Here is a 23,717-nt window from a genome sequence, read left to right as displayed (position 1 = left end):
GGCTCGATCCCAGGCCCCTGGAATCATGACCTGAGCCGAAGGCAGGCGCTTAACGACTGAGCCACCCAGGCGCCCCACTCTGTATGACTTTTAACAACAAACAAGATATAAGCATAACCCAGAAAATGAATGTCTGTATCTCACATGCTCATTTAGCATCATTTGCTGAGCACTTTCTGTGTATCAGGCCTTGGGAAAACAGAGCCGAAGCAGTCTATGTCATCCAGAAGTTTACAGTACATGGAAGAGAGAAAGGAGAGCACCCACTGAATGCACTTTTAGACTTCCCCCTCCAAGCTTAGTGTCCTCAGGGTAGTTCTAAGGCACTGCCACAAAGACATTTTGTGGAAATGGTTCTAGAATCATCTTTATAAAATACAGTCTGAGCTCTGACTATCCCAGACAAGTTCTCTCTTCTTTGGAAACTGGGATTCTGTGGGAAAAATCAGCCCGCTGGTCCTTATGATGGTGAATCATCACTCAAGGAGGCTCAGCTCTGCAAATATAGCTACAACCACTCAGAGCTAGCTACATCTGTTCAAAGATGTAATAATGCTAGCTCGGTTATAAAATATGACCTGGTTTCCCTGCAGAGCTCACAAGCTGGTTCTGCAGCAGAGGCCCTGGGAATTTCACCTGCAGGACCTCTCACTAACTGAACCCTGCTGATGACCACTGGGAAGTCGTCGAGTGGAGGCATAAACCAACAAACAACTTCTTCAGGTAGCACAGCCAAGGACACCCCCACTCCAGGGGCATTTCTGTAACCTTCCAGCCCTATGTGCCTAGGCAAGAAACACCTTTGCAGAGTTGCTGTCCTCTCCGGCCTTCCCTGACCATATACACCAGATACTCCCTGGGCCCTGAACAGTGAAATGTGCCATATCAATAACTATGGTTGGTACAGAGTAAACACATTCCCTTCACAGAATGTGCATCTCATCCCCAAGTCTGGGAATGGTGTTATGCTGAGAACCAGGGGTCTTCATTCAGGAATGTGGATAAACCCTCCCTGGCAACCTCCAATAGCTCGCCCTGCCTGAGGTCTCCTCTCTCCAGCTGGGAAGCCACCTCCAACACTGGGCCTCCAACAAACCCATCTAATGACATCTCCAACAGGTCTGACCCTAAGCAGCAGCTGGAACAAGATGCTGAAAAGCCTCCCATGGTCTGTTCGATAGGGTTGGTAAAATCATAGTGAAGGATAGGCAATGAGAAACAATTAATGAGAAAATCAAATACAAAAGAAATAGTGGGTACTCAGAAAGGCTGGGAGTTGACCTGGTTCCTGAAATCCAGCTCTCCCACATAAAACAAAACTTGTGTTTGTCCAGCTCTTGAGTGTCAAGGACAAAGGCAGCACCAGTGTCATGTAGCAGCAGCGGGGAAAGACGAGCCACCACCAGGAGAGGCTCGGGTCCAAACCAGGTTCAGTGCCAGTACGACGCCCAGGGGCCCTCCGCAACCCCAAGATCAGCGTGCAACCCCAGATGCCGTGTGCACGCCTGGGTGACCTGTGGCTGGAGGTGGAGGACAAGAACGGATGCCAGTGGTGAGAGGGGAGCTGCTGACACAGCACGCCCTGACTGCTGGGGGAGAACGAGAAGTGCGTGGAGAAGAGGTGGACAGCGGCCTGCCGCCACCTGGTGGCACTGAGCCCCCCAGCCGTGGCGGACGGAGCCTGGTCTAGGCTGTGAGAGGCTGTGGTGAATGTGAGAACTGCCCACAGAGAGCGCAGCAGCCCTCGCTGGTGCGGCAGGAAGGGATCCCCTCGGAGGCCTGGAGGCCAAGGCTTGTGAGATACACCACTGCCGCAGACAGCAGGCCTGCCATCCAGCACAAAGCACCTCAAGAGGCCGAGCATCAGCGGGTGCGTCTGGCCCCCAGATATCAGAAGTCTCTAGATTTGGAGAATCTTCCCACAAAACAAGCAGATAAACCAGGGCAAGTGGGAAATTACACAGCCCAAAAGGACAGGACGCTGAAAGAACGCACTGAGGCCGAGTCACAAGAATGTCCCACTTGTTACTCTGTGGGTATGTGCCACCAAAGTGATGGCCCTGGGTCCCACAGTAGAATCAAGTCTATTCCAAGGCCACTGGCCCACAGGGACTTCAAGAGGAAGCAAAAGGAACAGGGCACCCCGAGCCACCCTTGATCCTGGGAAATGTGTCTTTCATGTCATGTCATGGTAAACCCAAGGCCACCCAAACTCGAGCAGAGCGGGCAGATGGGCCCTATGAAGCTTGTCACAGCACAATGGGAGGAAAAGGGCTGAAGAGGAGCCAGGAGAGAGGGGGAATTTGAAAATGCTGAAGCAAGAGATGACAACTAACTGAGCAAAACCCCAGAGGGCAGCTAATCAAAACCAGAGGTGGCAGTGGGTGCCTGGGTGGCTCAGTTGGTTGGGCAACTGCCTTCGGCCCGCATCGGGCTCCCTGCTCGCGGGGAGTCTGCTTCTCCCTCTGACCCTCCCCCCTCTCATGTGCTCTCTCTCTCATTCTCTCTCTCAAATAAATAAATAAAATCTTTAAAAAAAAAAAAAAAAAAAAACAGAGGTGGCAGGACCACTCACCCAAGAGCCCCAGAAGGCCACAGATTCATCTGACACGTGAGAGAAAGTGAGGGTGGGTGAGTATCATTGAGGCAGCGTCGTGAGGAAGTTCACACCCACACCCCCATTCTCCCTGGGGAGCAGGAACGAAAGCCTCTGCTGGGAGCCCGTCTGCAGAGGACTAAGGAACAGCAAAGTGGCCAAGGTCACAGAGTCTGAAGTCTGACCTAGCCACTGTGAAGACAAGAGTGGAGACTGATGAGGACACAGAGAGGAGTCTGACAGGAGCTTCGGGCCAGGAGAGGGTGACATGGTGTGGCTGCACTGGGAACCTTCTTGTCCAGCATCACTGGGCAGCCCAGGCTGCAGGAAAGGAGGCTAATGGCTGGTCCAAGGCTGGAGCGTCAGGAAGCGGTGGCGAGGGACCTGAGGCTGCTGACGTGTATGCTCCATAATGGGATCCCGGTGTGCTAGATGCAAGGGGAAGCTGGGGAAGGTGGCAGGGTGGTCGGGAGGGAAGAGGAGTGGTGAGCAGCAGGCGCTCTCAGCAGGGCTAGGGGAGTGATGAGCAAAGGAGAAGGAACAGAGACAGTACAGACCTAAGCGCTGCAGTGGGGTCTGCCATTTCAGAGGCTGAACAAAGGCCAGAGTGTGGCCACAGGACTGGATTATTCGCAGTGTAGAGCACCATCTCTGGAGCTGAGAAAGGCAAGCAACCCTGACATCAGAGTATTGAAAGAATCATCCACAAACATGATCACGTCATTCAAAACAGCAGGGAATGGTGGACAGAGGAAGCCACGATCCCAGTGCTTGCTGAGTGGACAAAGAGAAGCAACGGTGGATGGGGAGATCCTGGCTGCTTGAAATCTGAAGAAGGAAAAGGTTTTATATGAAGTGGAAAAGAAAGGCTTTTTTTAAATGGACTTTAAAAATGAAAGCCAGGGGCGCTTGGGTGGCTCAGCTGGTGAAGCGTCCGCCTTCAGCTCAGGTCATGATCTCAGGGTCCTGGGATGGAGTCCCACATCGGGCTCCCTGCTCAGCAGGGAGTCCGCCCCACCCCCCCGACTCATGTGCTCTCTCTCTCTAATAAATAAAATCTTAAAAAAAAAAACAAAAAAACCAAAGCTAGGACTTACAGTTTCCAGTTCTGCACGTTCAGGAGCTGGAGGCCACCACACCATCCTAACAATAAGTAAAAAGCTCAACACACTGAAAAATCAACAAGTCCTCTTAGATCCCAAAGACTGGGGAGGACACAGGGCAAACTGTTACCCCAAGATGAGAAAGAGACAGACAGGTGAGTATAGGGGGTCACAGCTTACTGGAGCATAGGGTCATGAGCGGAAGCCACTGCAAGAACAGAAGCAGGGGCAGGAAACCTGAGCTGACCTGATGAACCTCCAGAGGCTCGGCGTAGACAAGTGTGAGAATTAACAGGTTGAAGGGGACTCAGTCATGGCGGCCTCCACAATAGCATGACACGTACCTCCGGGAGCCCGACCAGGCTTCCAGAGCAGGCACAGGGGAAAAGCACCCACTTTGACACATACCCGGGCACTCTGTTCTTCCCAACAAGGCCTGCCCTCAGGGGAAACGAGTCAACCAGAGCCTAACTCTAGGGAAAGGAAATAACCAACACCACCACTCCAGCAATCCTCTTCCACTTAAGAGGGACAGGGGGAAGAAATAACTGAGAGACACTTGTGAAGTTCAGTGTCCAGAGCAAAGGCTCACTGGAAGCATGAGCCCTGATCACAGGACTATAGAATGTATCCCTCCCTCCCAACACCTCACCACCACGGTACTAAAGGTTATTCACAGCAGTTCCTTCCCAGGACATCTGGCTATCAAGAAAAAAAATCACAAGGCAAAAGGCTAAAGAACACATTTGCAGACAGAGAACACAACAGAGCCAGACATGGCCGACATGTTAGAATTATCAGCCGGGAATTCAGAACAATTCTGACTAATATGCCAGAGGCCCTGATGGGTAAAGCAGACAGCATGCAAGAACAGATGGGCAAACGTAAAGAGAGAGATGGAAATCCTAAGAAAGCACCAGAAAAAAACACTAGAGACAAAAACACTGTAACAGAAATGAAGAATGCATTTGATGGGCTTCCTAGTGGACTGGACATGGCTGAGAAAGCATCTCTGAACTGGAGGATATATCAAAAGAAACCGGCAAAACTACAACACAAAGGGAACAAAGACAAAAAACCAGAGCAGAATGCCCAAGGACTGTGGGACGACACAGAAGGTATGACCTCTGTGAAGTGGGAACAGCAGAGGAGAAGCGAGAGAGAAAGCAGCGGAAGACAGTGCAAAAATCAACTACACCTGCGAACATCATTTCCAAACTGCAGAAAATCAGAGATAAAGAAAAAAATCCTGAACAGGGAAGCCAAAGGAAAAAAACACCTACCTAAACGGGACCATAGACAAGAATTACACCGGCTTCTCCTCAGAGAGGAGAGCGAAATATTTAAAGTGTTGAGAGGGGAAAAAAAACAAAAAACAAAAAACCTAGAATTCTGCATCCAATGAAATTATCCTTTAAAAAATAATGGAGAAGGGCGCCTGGGTGGCTCCGTCAGTTGAGTGTCTGTCTTCAGCTCAGGTCATGATCCTAGGGTCCTGGGATCAAGCCCCACATCAGGCTCCCTGCTCAGTGGGGAACCTGCTTCTCCCTCTGCCTGCAGCTCCCCCTGCTTGTTCTCTTTCTTTCTCTCACTGACAATAAAATCTTTAAAAAAATGAAGGAGAAACGAAGAGTTTCTTAGACAAAAATTGGAATTTGCTGCCAATAGACCTGCCTTGCAAGAAATGTTAAAAGCTCTTTAGAGAAAAGGAACATAAGTCAGAACTCAAATCTACTTTAAAAAAAGAAAGAGGTCTGAAGAAGGAATAAGTGAAGGAAAAGTAAAAACTTGCTTTTCTTATTCTTACTTGATCTATCAGCAGTTCATTCAAAATAACAGGCACGACGTCAGTCAATGATCATGACTTGCAGGTAAGGAAGTGCATGGCAGCAGGGACACGAGGCATGGGGGGCTAGGAATCAGGATGACCACGTGACCAGAAGGCACTCCTAACACCTGGGAGCTGACACGGTATTATCTGAAAGAAGTGGATTAGTTGTAAACGTACTGCAAGCTGTAGGGCAGCAAGGAAAACCAGTGAAAAAGTAGTTTAGCTGATTCGCTACAAAAGGAGAGAAAACGGAACCATATAAAATGCTCAATTAAAACCATGCAAGGCAGAAAAAGAGGGGAAGACAAAAACAGGACAAAGACCAAAGGCAACAAATAGAGAAGAGTCACGGGTGTGGTCGACATTAGTCCAACGGTATCAGTCATCACTGTGACCGTCAATGGTCCAAACGCACCTATGGAAAGACTGCCCATCAGAGTGGATCAAAGACACAGCTCAACTGTATGTAGTCTACGAGAAGCCCACTTTAAATATAAAGATAAATATAGATTAAAAGTGGGGCACCTGGGTGGCTATGTCAGTTAAGCATTCTATTCAACTCTTGGTTTCGGCTCAGGTCATGATCTCAGGGCTATGAGACCAAGCCCCACACTGGGCTCTGCGCTGGGCATGAAGCCTGCTTAAGATTCTCTCCCTCCCTCTGCCTCTCCCCCTTCCACCCCTCTAAAAAAATATAGATTAAAAGTAAGCAGATGGAGGAAAATATACCATTTTAACACCAACTGAAAGAAAGTAGGAGCAGTTATGTTAATTTCAGACACAGCAACTTCAGAACAAAGGAAGTTACCAGGGATAAAGAACGGTATTTACATAATAAAAGAGGGTCAATCCTTCAAGAAGATATAACAATCCTTAACATATATGCACCTAACAACAGAGCGTTAAACCATGTGAAGCAAAAGAATTGCAAGCAGAAATAGATAAATCCACTATTATAACTAGAGACTAACACCCCTCAGACCACAGTGGAATTCAACTAGAAATCAGTAACAGAAAGATAACTGGAAAATCCCTAAGTACCTGGAGATTAAACAACATACTTCTAAATAACACATGGATCAAAGAAGTCTCAAGAGAAATTTAGAAATATTTTGAACTGGGGCGCGTGGGTGGCTCAGTCATTTAAGCGTCTGCCTTCAGCTCAGGTCATGATCCCAGGGTCCTGGGATTAAGCCCCACATCAGGCTCCCAGCTCCACAGGAAGCCTGCTTCTCCCTCTCCTTCTCCTGCTTGTGTTCCCTCTCTCACTGTCCTCTGTCAAATAAATAAAATCTTTTTTTTTTTTTTTTTTTTTTAGATTTTATTTATTTATTTGACAGAGAGAGAGCGAGAGCAGTAACACAAGCAGGGGGAATGGGAGAGGGAGAAGCAGGCTTCCCGCGGAGCAGGGAGCCCGATGTGGGACTCGATCCCAGGACCCTGGGATCATGACCTGAGCCGAAGGCAGACACTTAATGACTGAGCCACCCAGGCGCCCTCAAATAAATAAAATCTTAAAAAATATATATTTTGAACTAAATGAAAATGAAAATACAACTTACCAAATTTGTGAGATGCAGCAAAAGCAGTGCTCAGAGGGAAATGTATAGTACTGGATACACGTTAGAAAAGAAGAAGGATCTAAAATCAATCATCTAGGTTTCCACCTCAGGAAACCACAAAAAATAAAAGCAAATTAAGTCCATAATAAGCAGAAGAAACAAATAAGAATTAAAGCAGAAATCAATAAAATTGAATACAGAAACCAGTAGAAAAAAAAAATCAAGAAAACCAAAAGCTGTTTCTTTGAAAAGAACTTGACAGAGGATACACATTACTAACATCAGAAATGAAAAAAGGGACATCACTACAGATCCCATGGAAATTGAAAGGATAATAACCAAATACTAGGAACAACTCAATGTCCACAAATTGGATAACCTGGGTGAAATGGACCTGTTCCCTGAAAGACACAATTTGTCAAAACTCACACAAGAAGAAACAGATGACCTGTATAGGCCTTTATCTATTAAAGAAATTGAGTCAGTAATTAATAACCTTCCAAAACAGAAAACACCAGGCCCAGATGGGTTCACGGGTGAATTCTACCCAATATTTAAGGAAGAAATTGTATTAATTCTCTACAATCTCTTTCAGAGGACAGAAGCAGAGAATATTTCCTAACTCATTCTATGAGAACAGCATTACCCAAATACCAAAACCAGATAAAGACAAGAAAATTATAGGGCGCCTGGGTGGCTCAGATGGTTAAGCGTCTGCCTTCGGCTCAGGTCATGATCCCAGGGTCCTGGGATCGAGTCCCGCATCGGGCTCCCTGCTCCTTGGGAGCCTGCTTCTCCCTCTGCCTCTCTCTCTCTCTCTCTCTCTGTCTCTCATGAATAAATAAATAAAATCTTTAGAAAAAAAAAAAAAAGACAAGAAAATTATAGACCAATACCTCTCATGAACACAGATGCAAAAAACCTCAACAAAATATTAGTGAATTGAATCCAAAAATGCGTAAATAGAATTATACACCATGGCCAAGTGGCATTTATCCTAGGTATGCAAGGCTGGTTCAATACTTGAAAACCAATTAATGTAATCCATCACATCAATAGACTAAAAAGAAAAATCACAAAACCAGATCAATAGATTTAGAAAAAGCATTTGACAAAATCCAATATCCATTCATGATAAAAACTCTCAGTAAACTAGGAATAGTTTACTGGACAAACTTGACAAACTGGTTTCAGCTCAGGTCATGATTTCAAGTCATGATCTCAGGGTTGTGAGACTGAACCCTGCATTGGCCTCCTTGCTGGGCACGGAGTCTGCCATGGAGAGGACAGGAGAAGACAGGAAAGACAGGGCAGGAAAGGACAAAAGATAGATTGGGGCGCCTGGGTGGCTCAGTTGGCTAAGCCTCCAACTCTTAGTTTCAGCTCAGGTCATGACCTCAGGGTCATGAGATTGAGTCCTGTGTGGAGCTCTGAGCTCAGCAGGGAGTCTGCCTCTTTCCCTTTTCCTCTCCCTCTGCCCCTCCCCCTGCTCACACACATACGTGCATGCACTCTCTCCCTCAAATAAATAAATCTTTTTTTAAAAAATGTATACAGATTGGGAAGGAAGAAATAAAACTGTCTTTGTCCACAGATGACATAATCATCTATGTAGAAAATCTAAAAGAATCAACCAAAAAAAACTCCTAGAACTAAGAAGATTATAGCAAGTTTTCAGGATACCAGTAACCATACAAAAGTCAACTACTTTCCTATATACCAACAATGTACAAGTAGAATTTGAGATTAAAAATGCAATACCATTCACATTAGCAAGCCCTAAAAATTAAATACTCAGGTGTATATCTAACAAGATACATATAAGATCTGTATGAAAAAAACTACACAACTCTGATGAACCAAAGAACTAAATAAATGGAAGACAGAAAGAAAGACAAGAAAGGAGAAAAAAGAAAGGAAGGGGAGGGGAGGGGAGGGAAGGGAAGGGAGAAAGATAGATAAACTGGGGCTCCTGGGTGGCACAGTTGGTTCAACGTTCAACTCTTGGGTTCAGCTCAGGTCATGATCTCAGGGTCGTGAGATCCAGCCCTGCATCAGGCTCTGAGCTCAGTGAGGAGTCTACTGGAGTTTCTCTCTCCCTCTCCCTCTGCCCCTCCATTCTCTCTCTCTCTCAAATAAATAAATAAATCTTAAAAAAAAAAAAGAAAAGAAAGATAGATTGATTCTACTTTCATGGATAGGAAGACTCAACATTGTCAAGATGTCAGCTCTTCCCAACTTGATCTGTAGATGCAATGCAATCCCAATCAAAATCCCAGCAAGTTATTTTGTGGATATTAGCAAACTGACTCTAAGGTTATATGGAGAGGCAAAAAGCCCAAAATAGCCAACACAGCACTGAAAAAGAACAAAGTTATAGGACCAACACTACCTGACTTCAAGACTCACCATAAAGCTACAGTGATCAAAACAGTGTGGTATTGGTGACAGAAAAGACAAATAGATCAATGGAACAGAACAGAGCTTAGTAATAGACCCACACAAATATAGTTAACGGATCCTTGACAAAGAAACAAAGGCAACACAAGGAAGCAAAGAGAGTCTCTTCAACAAGTGGCACTAGAACAACTGGACGTCCACACACACAAAAATGAATCTGGATACAAATCTTACATGCTTCATAAAAATTACCTCAAAGTGAATCACAGACCCAAATGTAAAATGCAAAACTATAAAGCTCCCAGGGAATAACTGGGAGAACATCTATGACCCATACGGTGATGCCTGTTGTAGACACAACACCAAAGCTGTGAAAAAAATAATTGATAAGCTGGACTTCATTAAAATTAAAAACTTCTGTGAAAGACCATGTCAGGAAACTAAGAAGTCAAGCTACAGACTGAGAGAAAATATTTGCAAAAGACACATCTGATAAAGGAATATTATCCAAAATATACAAAGAACTCTTAAAACTCAAAGCCATGAGAAGACATGGAGGGACCGTGAGTGTGGATCACTGAGTGACAGAGCCAGTCTGAGAGGACAGCGTTCTGTGTGATTCCAGCGACAGGACTCTCTGGCAAAGGCAGAACTGTGGAGACAGTAAAGGGTCCGTGGTTGCAGGGGCGGGGGGAGGAAAAAAGAACAGGTAGAATATGACACGTTTCTAGGGGAGTGAAAACACTCTGTATGTTACCGTACTGATGAATATATGTCATAATACATTGGTCCAAACCAACCGAATGTACAGCACTAAGATTAAATTCAGGTATACTATGGTCTTTGGATGATTATGATGTGTCAATGTAGGTTCATTGTTGGCAAAAAAAAAAAAAAAAATACCATTCTGGTGAGTGATGTTGATAGTGGAAAAGACTAGGCATGTGTGGGGGCAGAAGGTACATGGAAAATCTCTGTATCTTCCTCCAAATTTTGCTGTGAAACCAAAACTGCTCTAAAAAATTTAAGTCTTTTTTTAAAAAATCCCCATCTCTGGGTCTGAGGCACCCAAACTGCTGAAAATGAGTAGCCTTTGATCATAGAGGTGAAAAGGAAAGCAAAATCCCCAGGAAAGAGGCAAGTTACAGTCCAGAGAGAGAGGCCAAAAAGATAAGTTTACTTGCAGTACAAGAAAGGTCCTGGTTCCAGAGGACTCCAGGTTGGGAGTGAGCAGTGACGAAAAACATGACCAAGCGGCATGCAAATCAGAAGGCGGCCAGAGATTATGAAGTGAGAAGAGCCGCTTCGGGACGGTGCATGCTGAAATCCCAAGTGGGGTTTGAGGCGAACAGTCCATACGTGGGCTTTGCTCCCTGGCAGATGGAAAACTGCCAAGAAAGCAAGCAAACATCTCTGAATGCAAGTCTGCCCATCTCCCACTGCAGGACAAGGGCTGCCTAAGATGCAAAGGCACAGAGCTCCATGTGCTGGAACCACAGAGACTAGAAGAGATGCAGCCCCCACACAAAGCCTTGCCTCAGAAGTGGAGCAGGGGGCTAACTGGCCCCATAAACACTGACCTTGTACAGACCACAGATGCAAACAATGGTGTAGTATCCCAGAACACATAAAAAACAACAGCAAGTCATGAAAAATACAACCCAACAGAAAACAGGCAACAGACATGAACAGGTAATTCACAGGAAAAAAACCTGTTCTGAACCTGTGCAAAGAGTTTCAACTCACTGGTAATATCCATCTCGAGACAGGCAGACAGATGTAGAGAACACAAGCATTCTTTATAAGACAGTAACAAAGAATGAAGCACTGAGGAAGGTGTGGGAGACCCAGAACACTGCTGCCATGTGGGTGAAGTGCAGGCTTTGGTGACCCGTTTGGCAGCATCTTATCAACCTGAAAGTGTGCTTTCCTTCCTTCTCAAATACTGCACTTTGGGGACAGCTCCTAGAGAAGCGCTCACACAGGTGAGCAAGGAGGTATTTGCCACAGATGCTCACTACACCGCTCCACGTGAGGAGTAAAACCTGAAAATAACCTAGTGCCTGTCAGTCAAGGATAAAATGACCCAAATGTCACACCTTCTCTCATGCAAGATATGTAAAAGGAATTAACTAGATCCATAGAGCCACATGTAAAAACATACACAAAACCATATGAGTTAGACATTATGTTGTATTATATATTGCTCATGAACATATATTTGTTAGCACAAAATATCAGAATAGACTCGAGAATCTGCTTCCAGATAAGGTGGGAGTCACACCCCACCCTCCTGCTTCCACTGAACACAGCTATGAATTCTGAACAGAATATATGGAGCAACTCCGTGAAACCCCAGAAAAGTAAACAGGAGCAAGCAGGCAGACTGGGAAGAAGTCCAGAATTCCAAGAACCAGCAACCCATCAGCAAGTTTACCACTCAGCCTCCAAGCCCAGGCGCAGCACTGACTTGCACAGAGTGCCACTGAGGCTGGAGCATCAGGAAGGGGCCCTGCAGAGCGTGGGGCCCCCACGTCACCGTGGCTGTGTGGGAAGGAAATCTTCCCCAGCCCTGGAAGCTGCAGAAGTCGGACACAGCAGGGCACGTGGAACCCCAGCACTCCAGGCGAAGGACAGTAACTACCAAGTACCCAGCACACGGGGGACAGTAAAGAGATCAGGCAGGTGACCTCACAAGGCTCTTCAGAACCCCTGGCCTCACACCAGGCTGTGCACATGTGAGTCCAATCACAAACAGCACATCCCAGCCTGAGGAGTAAATTGCCAGCGATGACCCAGGTGTCAGGCTGGCATGGGTGGCACCAGAGGCCAGTTCTGAAGCTGGAAGTGACCCTGAAAGCACGATACCCAAAAGGCTGGTCAGAGCTTGTGATCTGGACCCAACCAGGCTGACTGCCTGCTCAAACAAAAACATCAACACTCTCCACAGTTTCAACAAGACCCAGGGTCTCACAATATTCAGATGTCCACAATACAACCCAAAATTACTCAGCACATGAAGAAATGGGAACAATCCCAACTCGCATGGGAAAAAACCACCAAGAAACACCAGACCAAGATGACAGAGACTTTAAAGAAGCTATTAGAAACAATGTTCCAAGGAGGAAAAGCACCCACCTAGAATGAACAGTGTGATAGGCAGAATCCTAAAATGGCCCAACATCTCCTGCCCTAGTCCCCAGGCTGGACACAATGTAACACCCTGGTCGTGGTCAGTTCTATGGCAGAGAGTCACTGCAAACGTAACTGACATGACTCCTCAGGTGACTCTGAGTTCATCAAAAGGAAGTTTATCCCGTGATGCCTAACTAAACCCATGAGCCCATCAAAAGCACAGCATTCTCTCTAGCTGGTAGCAGAAGAGGAAGTCCGAGAGCTCCCAAGTGTAAGAAGGATTCAGTGAGCTGCCAGAGCTCGAAGATGGGTGGCTCATATAATCAGAAATTCGGTCAGCCCCGCAAGCTAAAAAAGCCCCCATGTGACAGCCAGCGAGGAACAGGGGCCTAAGTCCTACAAGTGCAAGGAACTGGATTCGCCAGCAACCTGAACATTCCTAGAAGCACTCTTGCCCAGAGCCTCTGGAAAAGAGCCCAGCCTGGACAACACCTTGGTTTTGGCCAGAGACCCTAGTCAGAGACCCAGGCAAGCCATCTCAGACTTCTAACCTACAGAAGCATGAAGGACGTGTTGTTTTAACCACGAGACTTGTTACCCAGTAGAAACCCAATACAGGTTTGGGTCCCTGGCAGTGGGACACTGCTGTAACAAATGAATACAGGTTCATTTCGAGGTAATTAATATAAACTGAAGTGTCACATAATAGCATCTGGGACTCACTGATTGCTCTAAGGTGAGAACATTGTTTTCGTTTCTTATGATTTTTCTAAAAGAGTACTGAATAAAGAGTGCATCCCTTAATTCTCCAGGCAATGTGTTTCTTCTATTTTTTTAGAACTATTGCCAAGTTAACTGTGTTTACTTGAAAAAGAAGCCCAATCAGCAAATTCTAACTATTAACTAAATAAACATGAGCTTTTTAACATCGTCCACCGTACACTTTGAGTTTGGTACACTGTCCTGGCTTCAGGTCCCCCAGAAGCTGCAGTATGGTGTCCAGCAGCACCCGACTTGAGTTAACCAAGAACTCGCGACCACACGCTATGGCAGCAACATCTGCAACAGAAAGACAGAACAGAGCATCAGAATCACGGTTACTCCAGAGTCTGGAAAAGCCGCCCCGAGACAGAGCATTTTTTGCTATTTTTTCCTGAACAGACCTAATGAAAACACAGACTAGCCCACGAGGTGCTACCAAACAGCGCCATCCAGGAGCTGACAGCCCAGAAAGAGTAACTGACAACCACAGCGGTTATTAAGGTGATGAGTAATGTCCTCTGTGATTAGCAGATGCCTCGGGAGCAGAACAGAGCACGGAATCTAAGTGCGTCTGCAACCGGACCACAGCATGCTCCAGAATACCGGATTACACAGCTCTGGGCAGTCAGGGCTCAAACTGAAGGTGGATGCGTATTACTTTATCTGGGACCAAAGACACTAAAATCCACTTTCAGTCCTGGGAGTGAAATCCTAATGACTTTGAACCACAATAGCAAACTGAAATCATGAGATCAAGAAAGAATATGAACACCATCCTGAGAAAGGCTCTTTTTCTAAATTTTACATCCTATTGTGGGTCGGCAAGTATCATGTTTCTTCATGCCTGAGGCCCTGCAAAACCAGCATGGAGATCAAGCCAGGTAATTCCCGGGGCTCCGTCTGGCATTCCAAGGCCGCAGCTCATACTGGTTCTGTCAGCAGCACTGGACACCCATCAGGTTACATCAGTGCTCCCAGGGTACTTAGCATGCGTTGGTGGGACCCTTCTTTAGCTAGGTCTAAGAGTACAGGAACTAGCGCTCCTAACTCAAAGGCACAGGCCCAACTGGAAGAGAAGCAGGGCAGCAGCCATGGCCTCCCCGCTCCGAGGGGTGTGCTTCCAGTAATTCACAGGTAGACGCGTCTCACATGTGATCCTCATAAATAGCCTTTACTAGTTTAAGGAACTTTTCTTCTATTTTCAGTTTGCTGTTAATTATCAAGAATGGAGGATGAATTTTATCACTTATTTCTTCTGCCTCTGATTAATCTGATGGCAGAATATAAAATTTTTTTTTAAAGATTTTATTTATTTATTTGAGAGAGAGAGAATGAGAGACAGAGAGCACAAGAGGGAAGAGGGTCAGAGGGAGAAGCAGACCCCCCGCCGAGCAGGGAGCCCGATGTGGGACTCGATCCCGGGACTCCAGGATCATGGCCTGAGCCAGAGGCAGTTGCTTAACCAACTGAGCCACCCAGGCGCCCCAGAATATAAAATTTTATCTATGCTATCAGATCAACTTTATGGAATCAATCCTGGACATTCCTATTTATTTTTGTCTATCTGGACTGAGAAGAATCAAGAGAGGGATATTAAAAGTCTCTTAAACCTAACAGATTTTTTTTTTCCCACTTCTGCTTGCCTTTCCAGCAAGTTTCACCTCATAAATTGATGCAGTGTTATCTGGTATATAATTTCACTTTACTGAAGATGGGACCCTTCACTGACATGAACTTGCCTTCTTTGTTCAATGAATTTGAACCTGATAATTATATTTTCTAGTATATGACATACTCTAATTTTAGTAAAGAAACATTTGCGGGGAAACTGAACCTTCAAGCATTTGGCATCATAAACTCATAGAAAGTCATTTTAAGGTTGTTTTTCAGAGGAAAGCCTTCTTTGAGCAACTATAGCTGACCACCTCCTGGAAACCCCACAGAAAAACTTACATCTAGCTACATCCTTTAGTAGCCAATTTCCAGAGATGACTTGCCCACAGACCATGCCTCCAACATGCAAACCCTGAATTGTCCCTGCTCTGTGACTTGTGTAACTAGCAGAATGCAGCAGAACTAACACTGTGTGACTTTCAAGGCTTCTACCTTGGTCTCTTGCCACCTTCTCTAGAAGCCCAGAGTCACTAAGAAAGAACTCTAACTATGCTGAGGCTGCCATGATGCAAAGACCATAGAAAGAGGGCACAGTGAGAAGCCCTGAGACTACATGAGGAGAGCGGCCCCCACGAGCCCCCCACTGTTCCATCGCTCCATGCTTTGAGCGGCCCCAGCTGAGGCCCCATACACGGCAGAGGGGCAGCAAATCACCCCTGCCAAGCCCTGAGCAAACTGCAGGCTCATAAGCAAAGTAAATGTGCTTGTTTAAAGACCTGAAGCTTCAGGTGGTTTGTTATAAGCAACAGAGAACAGGACATCACTAAGGTATCACCGAAGAAAGTGTTACAGAGCAAAACATCATCCAACAAAGCACAACAAATCCCGTACCATGTATCCAGTATTGGAATAGCGAACGCCAATCCTGTACTTCACTGAGTATCAATAACTAAAGAGCAAACTACCAAGTAAAATAAGTATGAATTAATTCCTACACATGGCCCCAGTATTCGTCAATCTGTTTGGGATGCTTATGAGGCAACTCCAAGACTACAAAGGATTGCTAGTGTAATTTTCTGTTAAAATGTACTTATATTTTATAGGTTTATTTTTCTTTAAAATTATTTACAATTATTTCTATAAGTTACCATAGTAATTACATAATTTAAGAAATTAATCTGGTGTCAGTTATGGATGCTGATAAAAATACAAAGAGTTGAGGAATGCCTGGCTGGCTCAGTCAGAGGAGGATGCGATTCTTGATCTCAGGGTCATGAGTTCAAGCCCCAGGCTGGGTGTAGAGATTACTTAAAAAAAAATCTTGGGGTGCCTGGGTGGCTCAGTCAGTTAAGTGTCTGCCTTTTGCTCAGGTCATGATCCTGGGGTCCTGGGATCAAGCTCCGCGCTGGGCTCCCTGCTCAGCGGGGAGCCTGCTTCTCCCTCTCCCTCTGCCCCTCCACCCTGCTTCTGTTCTCTCTCATCCTGTCTCTCTCTCTCAATAAAATCTTTTTTTTAAAGTCTTAAATACATATATACAAAGAGTTGAGATGTGTTATGTCTGATATTTTTGCTTTAGGTTGTAATAATTTTGTCTTATTTATATCAATAGAAATTATAATAACAAGGTACTAGCATAATGACAGAAATATAGATCAATGGTAGAATTGAGAATCCAGAAATAAGCCCTCATATTATTTTCCTCAACTGATTTTCAAGAAGGCTGTCAAAATAATTCAATGGAGAAAGGACAAATGAATAATCTTTTTAACAAATGGTGCTGGAACAACTGGATATTCCCATGCAAACAAATAAAGTCGAACCTCTGACAACAAATATAAAAATTAACTCAAAATGGACCAAAGACTTAAATGTCCAGCTAAAACTATAAAAGTCTTAGAAGAAAACATAGGGATAAATCTTCATGACCTTGGGGCGCCTGGGTGGCTCAGTCGGTTAAGCGACTGCCTTCGGCTCAGGTCATGATCCTGGAGTCCCGGGATCGAGTCCCGCATCGGGCTCCCTGCTCAGCAGGGGGTCTGCTTCTCCCTCTGACCCTCCTCCCTCTCATGTGCTCTCTCTCATTCTCTCTCTCTCAAATAAATAAAATCTTAAAAAAAATATATATATATATAAATCTTCATGACCTTAGATTAGACAATGGTTTCTCAGATGTGACACCAAAAACACAAGCAACTAAAGATAAAAAAACTGGATATCATCAAAATTTAAAACTTCTGTACTTCAAAGGATGCTATCAAGAAAGTAATAAGGCAAGTGACAGAATGAGAGAAAAATTTTATAAATCACATATCTGATAAGGGACTGGTATCTGGAATATACAAAAAAAACTCTTACAAATTTCAAAATGGGCAAAAGTGTTGAATAAACATTTCCCCAAGGAAGACATACAGATGGCCAATAAGTACATGAAAGGATGCTCAACATTATCAGCCAGCAGGGAAATGCACATCAAAACCACAGTTAGATCCCACTTCACGCCCACTAGGATGGCCACAATCAGAAAGTTAATTAAAAAATACTGATGAGTATCTGGAGCAACTGAAGCCCTCAGGCATTGCTGGTAGGATTGGAAAATGGCCTGACAGCCCCTCAGATGGTTAAAACCATATGATCATGTGACCCAGCAATTCTACCCCTAGAAATGAAAACACATGTCCTCACCAAAACTTGTACACAAATGTTCACAGCATCATTATTCATAATAACAAAAAAGTAGAAACAACCCAACATCCATCAACTGATAATGAATAAATGTGGTATGGCCGTACACAATATCACCCTGCCATACAAAGGAATGACGTGGACAGACCTCGAAAACATGACACTAAGTGAAAGAAGCCTGGCACAAAGGACCACATACGCTATGATTCTACCATATGAAATGTCAAGAATAGGCAAATCCAGAGATAGAAAGCAGATCAGTGGTTGCCTAGAGCTTGGGGAATGGCAGTATTGGGGAGTGATGGCTAAGGTTAGGGGGATTTCTTCCTTTCTTCTCAGGGTGATGAAAATGATTCAAAATGAACTGTGGAAATGGAGGCACAACCACATGAAACCATCAAAGTGTATACTTTAAATTGGCGATTTGTAGAGTATATTATTATATCTCAGAAAACCTGTTTAAAAATAAATTTAAAATAGGGGCGCCTGGGTGGCTCAGTCATTAACCGTCTGCCTTCGGCTTGGGTCATGATCCCAGGGTCCTGGGATCGAGCCCCGCATCAGGCTCCCTGGTCAGCGGGAAGCCTGCTTCTCCCTCTCCCACTCCCCCTGCTTGTGTTCCCTCTCTCGCTGTGTCTCTCTCTGTCAAATAAATAAAATCTTAAAAAAAAAAAGAAAGAAATCCAAACTGTGCTGAAGAGGTCAACCTGCATGGATGGGCTGGGAGATAAAATTCAGGGGCGCCTGGGGTGGCTCAGTCATTAAGCATCTGCCTTCGGCTCAGGTCATGATCCCAGGATCCTGGGATCGAGTCCCACATCGGGCTCCCTGCTCCGCGGGAAGCCTGCTTCTCCCTCTCCCACTCCCCCTGCTTGTGTTCCCTCTCTCGCTGTGTCTCTCTCTGTCAAATAAATAAGTAAAATCTTAAAAAAAAAAAAAAAGAAAGAAAGAAAGAAATCCAAACTGTGCTGAAGAGGTCAACCTGCATGGATGGGTTGGGAGATAAAATTCAGGGGCGCCTGGGTGGCTCAGTCGTTAAGCATCTGCCTTCGGCTCAGGCCCTGATCCCAGGGTCCTGGGATCGAGCCCCACGTCGGGCTCCCTGCTCGGCGGGAAGCCTGCGTCTCCCTCTCCTACTCCCCCTGCTTATGTTCCCTCTCTCGCTTTGTCTCTCTCTGTCAAATAAATAAATAAAATCTTTTTTAAAAAATTAATTAATTAATTAAAAATAACAGTAACAACAGAGATACAATTTTCATGTTTGATACATTACTTAGTCTCAGCTGCTCATCTTGGACCTGTTCTTGTATATAAACCTCTTATCTGCAGTACTAACACTGTACCATATTTTTTTTAAGAAACATAAGCAAGTTTCCTCTAATTTTAATATTGTGACCTTTGTTTTATTGTTTGTTTTTTGTTTCTTTGCATTTGCTGTAGTAGTTTCTTATCAAGTCAATTATTCAGCTGTCAGGGGTGAGGGAGAGCGTCAAGGGCCATGGGCAGTCTCAATGTGAAAACTCTGCTTCTGTACGCTTTTCATGGAAACCCCCCTCGGAGCTGAGAGGATGCCCAGTCCCACTGGGAAGTGGCCCCCAGAACTCAGTTTTGCTCGTAGTTTGGCTGATCTGATTTTTGTGGGACTACAGAAGGATGACTTGTAGAAATCCCAGAGAATTCTCCCATACACAAATTATAGCTGATCGGAATATTAATTTGTCCAACTATGTATGATTCAAGAAATTACCAAGAATGAACTATGTCCCAAAATCTCTATGAGGAAAAGATTCTATGGACAGAGTCCAATAACTAGACCAAAAGCCAAAAGAGTTCTGCTAAATCTTTAATTTCTTGATGCCCTCTTGAGCTGAAGCCTCAGAAGGCCACAGGCCAACTGTGACCAGCTTCACAGAAAAAGGACTAGTCATTCCTTGTACCAGTCCCTGCAATCCCCTAGTGTCACCTGTTTTTTAAAAAGCCTAATGGTCGGGGCGCCTGGGTGGCTCAGTCGTTAAGCATCTGCCTTCAGCTCAGGTCATGATCTCAGGGTCCTGGGATCGAGCCCCGCATCAGGCTCCCCGCTCCGTAGGAAGCCTGCTTCTCCTTCTCCCCCTCCCCCTGCTTGTGTTTCCTCTCTCGCTGTGTCTCTCTCTGTCAAATAAATAAATAAAATCTTTAAAAAAAAAAAAAGCCTAATGGTCAAGGATATGGCTTCATCCAAGATCTGTGAACAAGTAACAAAACAATTATACCCCATTTTGCTGTACTGCCCAACCATATGCCACCCACCCTCTCTTTGTGCCTTCTGAAGCCAAATTCTTTTTTTTTTTTTTTAAGATTTTATTTATTTATTTGCCAGAGAGAGAGAGAGAGCAAGTGAGCACAAGCAGGGGGAGCGGCAGGCAGAGGGAGAAGCAGGCTTCCTGCTGAGTAAGGAGCCCGATGTGGGACTCGATACCAGAACCCTGAGATCATGACCTGAGCTGAAGCCAGACGTTTAACAAACTGAGCCACACAGGCATCCTTTTTTTTTTTTAGATGAAGCCAAATTCTTTACAGTAACAGATTAATGCTCAGGTTTCTTTAGTGTCCCATTCTATAAAGTTGGCCAATTTACTTGCCTTCACCTAGAAAAACCAACAATTCACCTAGAAAGTTATATCCCCAGGGATTCACTGAAGTTCCACACTTCTCTCAAATCTTAATCCCAGATCTTAAGGATACTTGGGTGAAGTCTTTGTTGGGGATCCCTCTGATCCAACATGTACATTAACTGCCTCTTATGTTCCATTAATCTGGAAAACTCCAAGGTTGACTATAATTATTTCCTCACTGAGCAAGATGAAAAAGGACATGAGCATCTAAGGAAACACTCCAATTCCACAAAACAGCATTTCTTTATCTAGGCCATACTCCGTCAACTGAAGGAAAGCTATTATCTAAGGAAAGATTACAAAATATCCAAAATTATCCAAGACTAATCACTAAAAGACAATTAAGAAAATTTCTATGACTAACTAGATATTGTAGATAATATATACCAAATTCTCCTGAATTAGCAAGACATCTGTGTGACTTAACTAAATCAAGTATGTCAGAACCATGCCCATGGAACACAGAAACAAAAAATGCCTTCAATGATCCTGAAATTTCTTTCAACAATTACCTCTCATATCCCAGAGTATCATAAATCTGTCTATGTACATGAAAGGTTAAGGTCATGATCTAGGGCAGTGGTTCTCAAAGTGGCAGAGAAAGGTGATTTTGCTCCTAGGAGATACTCGGCAATATCTGGAGACATTTTTGATTGTCACACTTCGGGGGCTACTATAGGCCTCTCTAATGGGTAGAGTCTAGGCGTGCTGCTAACCTCCTACAACACAAAGGAAGGCTCCCACAACAGAAAATTCTAGTGCTGAGATTGAAAAGTGATGCTCTAGGAATGTTACCTCAACAACAAGGCATGCATCAAAGACCCACCTCCTCTCAGAGCCTGTCCCTTGACCCAGGGGGCAAGGCTTACTGCCTACTTATCTCAGAGCAACTGCCACTCAGCCAAATCCAACAGTCTTCAGGCCTGAACTAGGATCACCTTTTAGCCTTATGGCATCACACGCAGTATCATCCCAGACACTAACTAGAAATACCAGCACTTTTCTTCTAGTCAGTTAACTAATCATGAAACAGTGCTCCTTCCTCCTTTTCATAAGTTAGTATGTCAACGGAACACCCTCAACCCAGCCCCTTATTACACTTGTCTGATGACAGAGAGCCTCCTAGTTATCTCTGTAGTTCAAGAAGTGTCCATGCCAGAAGAGAATTTAGGAAGGACACTCCTGCCCAGAGCCTGCCTTAGTGCTGCTTGTTGCTCGGTCTTACCTCACTAGGGAAAAGGAGCAATTCTGGGCTGCTTATGAAGTCACCTGGGTCATGGTTTCAGAGTGTCTTTCTTCTTCTAGTGCATCCAGTTACACAGCTCCATTATCTGTTGCCTGAGTCTTAAATGCTTCTGTTTGGCTACTGTCCTGACAGTAAATTCAATAAATGATTCAGACACAGAACCAGGACAAAATGATGGTGATCAGTACTCAAACTGGAGATCAGCTCTCTACAAGCCAACCTCGCCTTTAAGGACATCCAACAACAGTGGTGAGGATCTAGGCAGTCCCTGATGATCTCTCCTAGAGCTCAACCACCTCCAACAACACCAAAGATACATACCCACACACACACACAGAAAAAGATGGACTGTCCTGAAGACACAGGAAAAAGTAGCCATCAGAGTGTAAAATGGCACAGTTGCTGGGGAAAATGGTCTGGCAGTTTCTTAGAAAGTGAAGCACAGAACTATCCTATGACCCAGCAATTCCACTCCTAGGTGTATGCCCAAGAGAACCAAAAACATGCGTTCACACAGAAACTTCTACATGAATGTTCACAGCAGCAAGACCTGTAATAGCCAAAGAGTGGAAACCACCCAAGTGCTATCACGGACTCTTCCCTACAGACTCGGACTAGCAGACAGAAGACCACACACAGGTCAAGGGACAGAACTGGCACCTTCCCCTTCCACAGGCACAACCACTCAAGCCTAGGGTTAGCACAGACCTCAGTCACCACGTGGGGTCTGAGACACTCCTCAGAAGATGAAACCGAGGGTCACGGACACAAGAACACAGGGCTGGTCAGAGACAGAAGCTGAACTGGCCACTGGGCCTCAACTCCCAGCCCATCTCTTTCCCACATTGCTTGCCTGCGGTAGTGCGAGTATGTGGGAGGACAGGGACAAGTAGAAGAATGGAGAAGTGATGATCACGGACACAAGGGTGCTCTGCTATCAAGTCTCGGGAGCTCTTACATTCATGACATGGGTGAGTTTACTGTATGTAAATTTTAATTTTTTGTAAGTTTTTATTTCAATTCCAGGTAGCTAACATACAGTGTAATATTAGTTTCAGGTGTGCAATGTAGTGATTGGACTTCCATACATCACCCGGTGCTCATCAGGACAAGTGCACTCCTCACTCCCCACCCCCTATTTCCTCTATCCCCCGGCTCACCTCCCCCTCTGGTGACCACCAGTGTAGTGTGTTGTCTAGAGTTAAGAGTCTGTTCCTTGGTTTCTCTCTCTCTCTCTCTTTTTCCCCTTTTCTTGTTTGTTTTGTTTCTTAAATTCCACATTTGAGTGAGATCATACAGTATTTTCCTTCTCTGACTTATCTCACTTTGCATGCCTTCTGTTTAAAAAAAGACCTTAAAACAATTTAAAAAGTGGAGCAATGCAAGCCCCCTCCACCTGAAGGCGCCCTGTCGGAAGCGTGCCATGCGATCCTGGAAAAGGGCCAGGCTAAACCAGGACTGGCCCAGACACTGTCACAGTCTCAATATCCACCTCAAAGAAGTATCACCAATTTTTAAGGGATTATGAAGAAAATGTCTACACAGGTTCTACCTTATTAGGATTTCAGTAAATGAAGGATAATGCCATGAGGAAAAATAAGATTTCCTCTCTCTTTAATAGCAGAGAATTACCCTAAGAGTGGCATAGGACAGAGCAGAAAGGAAAGAGCAATGGGAAAGAGCAAATATATAAAGAGTAAATCTAACAGTCATGGCAATAGATCTAACTATTTCACTGACATCAGAACAATAATACTAGTAACTACCACCTCCCACTATACTAAGATAGGATTTATTAATTATCTAGTTACTTGGCCTTATTCCTTACAGCAGTTTTGCCGTAGAATTCTATCCTAGAAAAACTGTAATCTTTGGGAGACAATTTAGGGTTTTGGAATTATTTAATTATTGTACCAAAACAATAGCAAGAGCTTCGCTTACGCTTAAGGCTTCTACTTCAGCTAGATGTTCGTAAAATGATTCCTAATAACAAGCAGCTAAACTTAGTTTTGTTTTGACTTCCTTCCACGCACAGAACTGAACAGAACATGCAAAACCATCCTGTTTCCTAGATCAGTCTTCTTACTGACTGACGCTTACCAGATTCGCGGGGGGGGGGGGGGGGGGGGGGG

The 23,717-nt window shown here is 44.8% G+C and overlaps 1 protein-coding gene across 2 annotated transcripts in view; it reads right to left on the bottom strand.

The window, feature by feature from the left end:
- Positions 1 to 23,717, bottom strand: part of HSF2BP (heat shock transcription factor 2 binding protein) — a 99,844-nt gene that overhangs the window by 47,634 nt on the left and 28,493 nt on the right. For both annotated transcript variants that reach the window (XM_035030091.1, XM_035030090.1), the window contains one exon: positions 13,569 to 13,686. In XM_035030091.1, the coding sequence (XP_034885982.1) occupies positions 13,569 to 13,686 (118 nt within the window). The remainder of the gene's footprint in view (positions 1 to 13,568; positions 13,687 to 23,717) is intronic.

Source organism: Mirounga leonina, unplaced genomic scaffold (assembly GCF_011800145.1).
Source record: "Mirounga leonina isolate KUSES-001 unplaced genomic scaffold, KU_Mleo_1.0 Mir_353, whole genome shotgun sequence".
In the NCBI taxonomy this organism is placed as follows: domain Eukaryota; kingdom Metazoa; phylum Chordata; class Mammalia; order Carnivora; family Phocidae; genus Mirounga; species Mirounga leonina.
This window is presented reverse-complemented; position numbering and strand designations above follow the sequence as displayed.